A 10,754-nucleotide genomic window follows, 5' to 3' on the forward strand; every position below is an offset into this window, starting at 1 on the left:
TATTCATATCTCTTTTGTCACTTTCCATTCTAATGATGCCCTTAGTAATCGATTTACCAAAAAACAAGTCATACTAACTGTCTCGGCCTAGATGTTATTTGGTAGCCCTGCATTAAGCCTAAGACACCAAGCTCTTTCAGTTAGAGTTCGGTTCATCCTTTTAGTCACACCATTTTGTTTACGTGTCCAGCGAACGGTAAAGTGTTTCTTAATGCCCTACTGCTCACAAAACTCCATGAACCTAGAATCAGCATACTCGATCCCATTGTCTGACCTGAGACATTTGATTCTCCTCCTCGTCTAGTTTTCCACTTCAGTTTTCCACAACTTAAACCTAGCAAACATATCAGACTTGTGCCGCAAGAAATATACCCAGACTTTCTGTGAGTAATCATCAACAAAACTCACATAATAAACATGTCCACCTCTTGATGCTACTCTAATTGGGTCCCAAACATCAGAATATACATAATCAAGAATACATTCCGTCTTGTGAATAGCTAGTTTGAATTTTGCCTTGTTTTTTTCCCAAGAACACAAATCTTGAAAAAATCCAGCTTACATGTTTTCAAACCTTTCAAGAGTTTCCTCTTGTATAGTTCTTTCATACCATGTTCCCTCATATGCCGAAAACGCAAATATCACAAGATGGTTTCATCGAATTTAGTATCTATAGTTGTAACTCCACCTACAACAGTAGTTCCCTGCAGTATGTAAATATTTTCATCTAGCTTTTGCCTATTCATCACCATCAGATTACTTTTCCATACTTTCATAACCACACATTCGGACTTGTAATTGAAACCATTACAATCCAAGGTGTCAAGTGAAATTAGACTCTTTCGTAACTTCGGTATGTGTCTTACATTACTCAAAGTTCTCACAACACCATTTAACATTGTAATTTTAACATTTTCAATGCCCCAATGCCAATGATCTTACAAGAAACATCATTTTCCATAAGAACTGAACTTGAATTTACTAACCTGTAAGTGTTGAACTACTCCTTGTTTGGAGTCATATGATAAGAACATGCCGAGTCTAGAATCCATGAGTCCGTAAGGTGATCCTACCCCGACGAAACTAAAAGTACATCACCATCACTGTAAATTGAATTTTATTCTTGAACCACATTCGCTGATTTTGAAGTCCCTTCACGCTTTTCAGCATTTCCTTTCTTCCATTCCAGACACTCTGGTTTAACGTGCCCCATTTACCGCATTTATAACACCGAATATACTTTTTCTTCTTGGATTGAGTACGAGATTTTTTACTTGACCCACTTTTGAATTTTCCTTTCCCACGTTCATAGTTACCTTTCACCACAAGTCCTCCAGATGAGTTTTCATCGCAGATTTTCAGCCTTTGATGAAAACTCAACAAGGCACTTGTCATCTCTTCTAAATTAAGAGTATTTTCCCCATGTAAGAATGGTAACTAAATTTTCATAAGTATGAGTTGCTAGTAAGGAATTTACTAACATCAAAGTCTTATCGTCTTCTTCAAACTTAATATCAACACGCATTAAATCACTTATAATTTGATTAAATTCATTGATGTGTTGATTTAAGTTCACAACATCAACCATCTTAAGCCAATAAGAAATAATTTATTAAAAAGTGATTTAAACATGTACCAACTTTCAAGGTTTTGCCACACAACCGCTGGAGAATCCTCCTCCATCACATGATAGAACACATCGTTGGTCAAACATAAACGTATTGTGGAAACAGCCTTTGCCTCCAATTCTCTCCAAGTTGTCTCATCCATACTATCCGGTTGAACACCATACAAGACTTTCACCATCCCTTATTACACAAGCAAATCATTCATTCTCCTTTGCCACAAACTGAAGTTTCCAATTCCATTAAATTTGACAACGTCAAACCTTGCAGAAGAACTCGATATCATGACAACAACGCTCTGATATCAATTATTTTGAAAAGAGTATGGGATTGCACAGCGGAATTTATAAACACAGCAAACAATGAAGAACCAAAATACAATTCACACACGCAATATATCTGTATGCAACAAGAATCAACACAAAAATATACGTTGTTCAGCAAAGCCTACATCTACGGGAGCAATCAGCAAAAAATTCACTATGAAAATTCAAAGTACACAATACAATGGTTACAATGATTTTCTTCTAACACAATATGCCTAGAAAGACATATTTAACAACCTCTCGGAAGTTTCTCTTCAAATACCCACTTGTCTCAACATTCACATTCAAAATTTTAATTCTTTCTCGCAGCCCCAAGAGCAATCGTTGACGAAAAGGGTCAATTCGTTGACGATTACTAGTTCATTCATCGACAAAAGAGATCTTTTCATCGACGACTTCTGAATGTCTGAATGTTAACTATTCTTAGTATCTCAACTCGTCAACAAATTTAGGCCCATTTGTCGACTTCTTCTAAATATCTAAATTTTATCTGCTCTCAGTATCTCCACTTGTCAACGAATGTGACCCATTCATCGAGTGTTTGCTGCATCGTCATATATTTTCCTCTCTTTTGTCTATGCACTCCACAAAGTATAAGAGTCACAAAAACATATCAAACTTGCATCAAATTTACAAGATAGAAGCAACAAACTAAAGTTGCTTTTAAAAAAATAAAATTAATTGATTGTGAGCGACAGTTGTAAATAATTTAAAGAAAAAAGGTCATAAAAGTAGGTGGGAGAAAAAAAAAATGAAAGAATCTTACTTTTTCCAAATTTTAAAAATTTTGTGAATATTTTTATTTTAATTGTTGTTTATATTTCCATGGACATTTTATTTCACATTGTATTAGAATTCTGAATAGAATGATTTAATTACAAAAGTAAATTCTACACATGGTAACTTGTTGCCACAAGAACTAATAATAACAAATTCTAATTTGGCAGACTGATGAAGAGTGAAGAGGAGCTAGGATTTTGTTCGCAGGGCACAACAATATCGATGCTCCTAACCATTTGTTCATGAGATGCAGTACAGAAACCCGATAAAGCAAGCATAATACTGCTTAAAACAAGCACTTAAACCACTCTTCTAAGCCAGCCCTAACATACCATGTTATCAAAACATAGGGAGAGCCTTTCACTAAACACATCATCATGAGCAAATATGAGACTTGTAGAGAACATGGGTTCGCCTACCAACCCAGTGTAGGAGCAGGTTACAAAAATCATTGAGAAGATAAGAGCACAGTAGAACACGAAAACAGCAACTTACAGGATCATATGATTAAAAATAGAAGAAACCTAAAGTTGGTTGGTCATTTGTTCTCGCTGATCCATGAAATAATAAAAAGGGAAGCACAAAACTAATTATCACAATGACAAGTGATCAAAATCCACAACAAAACTGCTAAGTCTTTAAGAGAGAAATCTTAGGCTGAACTCTGCTTTTTGAGTTTCACAATAGAGAAATCTCAGGCTGAATTCTGCTTCTTGAGTTTCCCAAGCTCCTGCCTCACAACTCCAGCCCTCTGCAAATTCAATTTTAAAGAAGATATTATTAACCCTTGCAAACGCATAATTTGTGCGGAGTCGCATACTAGAAATCAAGGGTCATGTTTGACTGATCCAATGTCTGGTAAAGATGTGGGGCTGACCCATGCCAAACCCAACATGAACAAAACAAGGGAATGTTTAGCAGTAGTCTCATTGTTCAAAAACAAACAAAATATAAGTGCAAAACAATACAAGGCAGCAATTGATACAAACCTTGATCTTTGCCAACATGATCTTGAACCTATCAAAATCATTAAGTGATGCCCTTCTCCTCTGCACAATCAGCTTCCTGCCCCAGGAACTGTTCTCCCACTTGTTCTTGACATCTGGCATCATACCATAACAGTTCAACTTCATGAATCATAAAAGTAACATTGATACAAAGAAAGGCGGAGCACATTTCCCATTTTTTCCAGTTTTCAAGCTGGACACTCACCAGCAGCCTCCATGGCAGCAATCAGAGTTTTCTTCTTTGGAACCCTTTTTATGTCAATTTTAATATCTGTAAGTGAAAGCCTCTTGAAATTCATTTGGGTTCGCACCATATCAGGGGCATCAACAAGAGCCTGCAAAATTATATGGGGATATATTGAAATAAGATAGACAAGAAAATACGTTGTTTTTTAACACGCAAGACCAACAGACCATCTGCAGGTAACCTCAGACTAAAAAATAATCAAGAGCATTTAACTATAACTGATGCACTGTACTAAAATTGAATAATTCAACAAACCAAAATCGCGAACAAAATATACAAATTGACAAGATGTCATTAGGCTTCCTAGCATGCATATCTAAGAACTCCACCAGCACCAAAAGCAACATCCTCTGAATAACCAATATCATTTTTTGGGCTACCTCAACGAAAAAGCTGGAGTCCAGACACGGTTGATAATGTGAGCATGGGCCTCAAGGTCCAACAAACCAACAAAGACTACAAAACTAACATGTTATTGCTCACAACAAAAGGATGCTCAATTCAGTATGAACATTTCCTTTGTCTCCATTTTGTGGTTTTAGAATGGGATTTGATAAGGAGTGTAGAAAACCCAGATCAATAGTGTACCCTTGCCAATATGGGTTCTTTATGCATCTAAAACAGCAAAAGAATATCACAAGACTTTTTTTGTAGGACATATCACAATGGCATTGGCATATACAAGCCCATTTTAACGAAGTATACAAGTCCAAAAGCAGACCAACTTAAGATGCTAGAGGTGAAAATCTTCACAAAAAAAAAAACAAAGTAGAATATTTAAGCAGTTCCGATTGGCCTTCTTCCAAGCCAAGATAAAGTCATAAGGACCTAGGACTTTATCACCATTCAACTCCTTCAAAGCAATCATGATTTCTTCTTTGTTAAAGGAATTTTCAAGCACTATGCCGAAGTATTATAAATATGGGCAAACCTTTTACAATTAACCAACTGTCTCCATAAAGCCAGCTCAGAGTAGATTCTAATCCAAATCACAAATGCCCTTCTTCATACCCCCACATCCTCCACAAAGCTTAACCTTGTTCATTGTGCTGTATCTACTATGTGCATTTGCTTGGAAGAATTTGGTGTTATGACCCCCATCATTGAGCAAAAGAGCCCTAGATTGTTTTCTCCAAGCAATTTACTCCACATGTATAATGTCAGACAACTCCTTCATGAGCTTCAACCTTACTTACCTATCTCATTCAACAACCCCATAGTAGTCAAAGGCGCAAGGAGCACTGAGGCGCAGAGGGTCCTTGGAGCGAAGGAGCGAGGCAAAGGCACGCGCCTCACGAAGGTGAGGCGCACAATTATTAAAATTGTGTACAATGCCCATTTTGTGGGTAATTGATATAAAAACACATCAATAGTTATATTAAATTTAAAATGCCAAAATATTCACTAGTAATTATGACAACCAAGTACCAAATTCCAAGTGAAACATAGTTCAACATAAGTAATTAAGTATGCAAGATTTCAAGCTTCACATTAGAAATGAAATAAAATTGCCAAGTTGAAAGCCCAAAAGCATCTTCAATATCAAAAGAAAAGAGTATAATAAAACAGTAGCTAAATTCAGCAAAAAATGTTACATTAAGAAGAACAGGGTGCGAGGCAAAGGCACACGCCTCACAAAGGTGAGGCACACAATTATTAAAATTGTGTCCAATGCCTATTTGGTGGGTAATTATTTTAAAAACGCATCAATAGTTATATTAGAATTTAAAATGCCAAAATATTCAATAGTAAGAAGAAGAAGAAGACAACTCATGAAGGCTCGAAGGGCTAGGAAGGGGGATGGGGCTGATTTTGGCTACGTTTTATTTCTTAACAGCTTCAAAAATTTTAAGGCGCGACTCACTATGCCTGGAGATTCAGTGCACCTACTTGCGCCTCTTGAAGGTCGCCTCGCCTAAAGAAGAATGGGGCGCTAGCTTGGTTGCCTCACTGCGCCTCACGCCTAGGTGCGCCTCAAGCGCAAGCGCGCTTTGAACTACTATGGACAGCCCCATGGCCAGCTCACTTCATTGAGATCATTGAGGTCTCTCACAAGTGGCAATTTCTTTGTATGATGCCTACAAAAATATCCTTGTTCAGCTTTTTCAATTTTTAATTTTACTCCCTCGAACTTGGAACTTGGAATTTACCATGTAACTCCCAAAACCTTACCCTTGAAAACTGACCCCACGCAATTTGACAAGATCTTTAAAATCCTCATTAGCTACATGTTTTCTAAACAAAAGGGTGACAGACCCCATTGAACTCCTCCCATGTTTGAATAGATATGAGAGTGATCAGATATTGTTCTTGCAAGGAGCTTTTGTGTGACCTTTGGGAAATGCACCTCTCAATATGTTGGGGGCTCTCTCTAGAATTAGACTAGGTAAGGATCCACTGAGAGAAAGGTTAGTACGGGCATTCATATTTCTGAAGTAAAGGAATTACCCCATGCATGCATTATCCATAGTCCCCCAACTTTCATAAGGGAAAAGAACCATCTGAAGTAGCTCCCTAAAATCCAGAGGGGCATTCCACCAGAACCACTACACATCTAAAAGACAATTATGCTGCTATCATTATTGTAGCCAGAAGAGAAAATCCAAAGTTCCTAGTTCCCCACACTGCTGATAATGGCTGTTGATAGCCTGCATTTTGGCTTCTTCCAAGCTGATGATCTCGCATTTCCATTCCTTACAAAAAAAATTTCACTACATGCCTCATTTTCTCGTCATTTAATCCTTTGACATTGTACTGAATTAGGGGTATGGTTTTTAAGTAAAAAGCTTACTAAATAAAAATCCTCTTAGTGGCCATTTGGTATCATTTTCAAAAATTATAAAAATGAAAACCCAAAACGATAACTAAAAACTTGAAACAAAAACTAAAAACCGAAAACTAGCAACCTATTCGATTAAATTCTTTTAGAACTAAAAAAAATAAAAACTTGATTAACAAATCCTATTTTTGTCCTTTATCAAATAATAATTAAAAATTATGAGTAAAATAATAAAACTACAAATTAATATAAATTAAAAATGCTATAATAAAAATAAATAATAATAATTTTTACCTAATTATTACATTTCAAAATTCACTTTACAATAACAGTCTTATTATACATAACAATTGAAATATGGGAAAAATACTTTTTAAATGTTTTTCATTATTTTAAATATTAAAATTTTCACCGACATTTTTTATTTTAATCATATTTTAAATTCATATGATCATTTTATTTTTATTTTTAATTAAAAAGTATGGATAAATGAATGATTTAATCTAAAAAAAGTTAATTCTAAATACTAAAATTATTCTGTCAACAAGTTGTCAAAACAACTAAAAAGCCATAAAACCTAGTCTTCAGTTTTTTTTTTTTTTTTGCAAATAGATGAAAATCCTCAACAAAAACAAAAAATTGAGAAAAATGAGCATGTTTTCATAATATGTTTCTTCACTTTATAGAAATAAAAACAAACAAACAAACAAACAGAAACGAAACCAAACCAAACACGCCCATTAGTTTGTCACAATAAAAGATTCCAACCATCTCAATCCTTGTTTGTCTTCCTTTTCTCGTTGTTGCTCGTGCTCTTATGACTTAATTTGCCTTCTTTGTGCTTTTTCCATATTTCTTCAAAATATTGAAGGCCAATGTCTTTAGAACTATTGAAAAATTCCCCAATGACCTAACTTTACACACCATTTTTACTTTTTGGATATCTACTTCAAGGTTTTACTCCTTAATCAATTAACCACCAGCATCCAAATTTGCAACTCTTCTAGCACAATATGGCTTAATTAGGAATGTATCCGGTACCATTTTATTGTTAATAGGAATAATGGCAAGGTCATGAGGGGAACCTTGCAACAGATTATATAGTCCAAAGCATCAATCCTTAACTATGCATTCATCTCCCTCCTTGCAATCATGTTGGAGTTATCAACCCTTACTAGCCCAAGAGAACTAAAATCATTTTCCTCGACATCTGGATTAGGATGCAGAGATTTGCTTCACCCTCAGCAACTCCTATATTATCAGAAGACTCCTTTGGAAGTTCATTACCAATTACAAACAAAAGGTAAGAGTCTTAGAAAAAAGGAGGGGCTTGTTGGAAGTGTTGGGCTTGAAACTTACTACCAAGTTCTTCAACAATGTTGATAGATTTCTCCATCATGTGTGCATATGAGAGTGAATTCAGTCATCTTTCCCAAAGGATTCTAATGCCCAAGACCTTCCTCCAATGCTGGAGATAATGTAAACTGGATAGATTCATCAGTGCCATGGCCATAGTGACAACAAGATCTTATTGCCTTAATCCCTTTCTTCAATGGAGGACAGGATTCAAGTGAGTAAATCCTCTCTTACAATGGAATCACAGTTTCTGAAGAGGTTTCGCCTGCCGTGATTGGGAACATCTCCCCATTGATTTTTGATCTGATGTTGGGCAAGATCTTTCTTCCAATATCCTCAATTTCATTGGAGATTTCATGACAACCCTCTGACCCACAGTCCTCCACTTTCATCTTTGGAGGGTGCTACGAACATTACAAAAGCATTTTCTTCAAGTGGAACAAGATGCTCTTATAAACTCAAAAAAATATGGAATCTGTTCATTCTTAAGTAGTATTACCTCAAGAACAAGAAGTACTTCCTCCCCACTACCACAAAATTGTGATTGTCTCCTCACATGAGTGAGAGATAGAGATAGAGAGACTTGTGACAGCCTTACTAATATAGAAGCTATTACATAGGCATACAGAATACAAGGTTTAGTGATCACTTGCACAATTATATCAAGAGGTGACTGGTGAGCATTCGATCGGTTCGGTTAATTCGGTTAATTACCAAAAAAATTCGGCTAAAAAATCCCATTAACTAACTCGACCGAAATTTCATATTTAACCAAAATCAAAATTGACCGAACTGAATTTTGGTTAAATCGGTTAATTGATTTTAACCGATTTAATATTTTAATATATATATATATAGAGAATATAGATTTTTAATATATAAAAAAATATACATCATATACAAATTTTAACATATATAATATATAAAAAATAAATAAAATTTTAGTATATATATAATATATAAAATATTTTAATACATAATATATATAATTATTTATTATTAATTTAACCAAACCGAAAGCCAAAATTCAACGAAAATGAAAACCAAATTGAACCAAATAAAATTTTAACCGAATTGAACCCACTGAATTTACTCGGTTAATTCAGTTAATTTGATTTTAGCCGAATTATGCTCACCCCTAATTGTATCAACAATTGATTCTCCATGAGAGATCTAGTTACAAAACCTTATTAATCTGGAAGATATTCTATAGGCATATAGAATGCAAGGTTCAGTGATCATTTGCAGAATTGTATCAACAAATGGTTCTCTGTTCTTGTAATCCAAGCGAAGCACTAACTAGTTGTTAGTGCCAAGCAGCCCAAGCCAAAACAAATTAATTGACTCACAGTGCCAGCAAGGGAATGGAGTTCTAGCTCTCTTACCAGAGTCCTCAATAAAGTAGGAGGAGCACCGATGAGGTTGTGACCCAGTGACCCAAATGGGTACTTTGTTTCATTAGGACTAGGATTTCTACAAATTAAGAATTTCTAGACTTTGCTAAATCAACACAAACCTAACCGAACATGATGCGTATTTCTTCCAACAGGACTAGCAGTTCTTCAACAACTTTAGAGTTCCTAGAATTTTCCAAATAATGAAATTATAAAAATCTAAAGAATATAGATACGTAAAAGGTTCAAACTTTATACGCATTTTTCCTCCACTAAATCGTCCATAGAAACAATCCGAGGTTGAAGGAAAATTCAAACCGCATAAACTGAATGAACTAAAATGAATAAATAATAAGATGCTGAGGTTAGGAATTAATAAGAAGCAATCTCAGGCTTTTAAGAATAACAGGAAAACCATTTTACCTATCAAAACCAAGAGATGCATTTTCTAAATATAATTCAAGAAAAAATAATAATAATAATAATAATAATAATAATAATAATATCTACGCAAATCGCTCGTAGTCGTACCCTGTTGTGGTCGACGACGTCGACGATGACGACGAGCCTGCCATAGTCCTTGCCGTAGTTGACGAGGGCGACTCGGCCAATCTCCACGTACCTCTTGAACGGCTACACCGTGAAACCAAAACATCAGATCATGGAGAAAGAAACCAAAGAAATCGAAAAACCCAGATGAATCAAGAAGTTAGAGGAGCACCATTTTCGGAGATCTGAGAAAGCTGCAGATCAGAGGTGGTAGACTCTGTGCGGCTAGTTGCTAGCGGCGAGTGAGGAGAGGAAGCTAGGGTTTAGGAGGAGAGGCAATTTATGCTCGGGTCTAAGTGGACCGGCGAGAAAATTTTAGCGGTCTGGACCGCTGCGTCACGACTCAGCAGCGGCAAGAGTGGTGCCGTGGGCCCGTGGTGGGCTCATGGTATTCTTGTTTCGGCACGTGCACCGGAAAAGCGTTTCATTTGGAAAACATTTTTTTTTATTTTGAATTTTTAAAAAATTACAAAAATAAATTGATTTTTTATTTTAAAATTTTCAAACATTTAAAAAATGAAAAAAAAAAAACATATTCTTATTTTCTAAATTTTTAATTATTTTATTTTATATATGGGAGTGTGGAATTTGGATAAACCTAAAATACTATCTTGTATAATTTATAAAATTGAAAAACATGTTAGTTTTAAGGTTTCATTAATCTAATTTTGATGAAAACAAACCATTTTGT

The 10,754-nt window shown here is 35.3% G+C and overlaps 1 protein-coding gene across 1 annotated transcript; it reads right to left on the reverse strand.

Annotated features, from left to right (window-relative positions):
- Window positions 1-3,109: 3,109 nt before the first annotated feature.
- Window positions 3,110-10,411, reverse strand: LOC131156330 (large ribosomal subunit protein eL14y-like). The gene is made up of 5 exons (XM_058109924.1): window positions 10,236-10,411; window positions 10,046-10,147; window positions 3,944-4,073; window positions 3,721-3,833; window positions 3,110-3,482 (listed from the first exon to the last, which is right to left on the reverse strand). The coding sequence occupies exons 1-5, from the start codon at window positions 10,236-10,238 to the stop codon at window positions 3,426-3,428; spliced, it is 405 nt and encodes a 134-aa protein (XP_057965907.1). The 5' UTR covers window positions 10,239-10,411; the 3' UTR covers window positions 3,110-3,425.
- Between the last annotated feature and the right edge of the window lie 343 nt (window positions 10,412-10,754).

The sequence above is a fragment of the Malania oleifera genome, chromosome 5, assembly GCF_029873635.1.
Source record: "Malania oleifera isolate guangnan ecotype guangnan chromosome 5, ASM2987363v1, whole genome shotgun sequence".
Classification (NCBI taxonomy): domain Eukaryota; kingdom Viridiplantae; phylum Streptophyta; class Magnoliopsida; order Santalales; family Ximeniaceae; genus Malania; species Malania oleifera.

Bases quoted from the DNA above. Each gene is read 5' to 3' on its own strand.
- LOC131156330 (XM_058109924.1), bottom strand. The intron at 4,074-10,045 runs GTACGACTACGA...ATAATTTTGCAG, and splicing joins ACGTCGTCGACCACAACAGG to GCTCTTGTTGATGCCCCTGA. The intron at 3,483-3,720 runs GTTTGTATCAAT...TTGAATTTGCAG, and splicing joins TCATGTTGGCAAAGATCAAG to AGGGCTGGAGTTGTGAGGCA.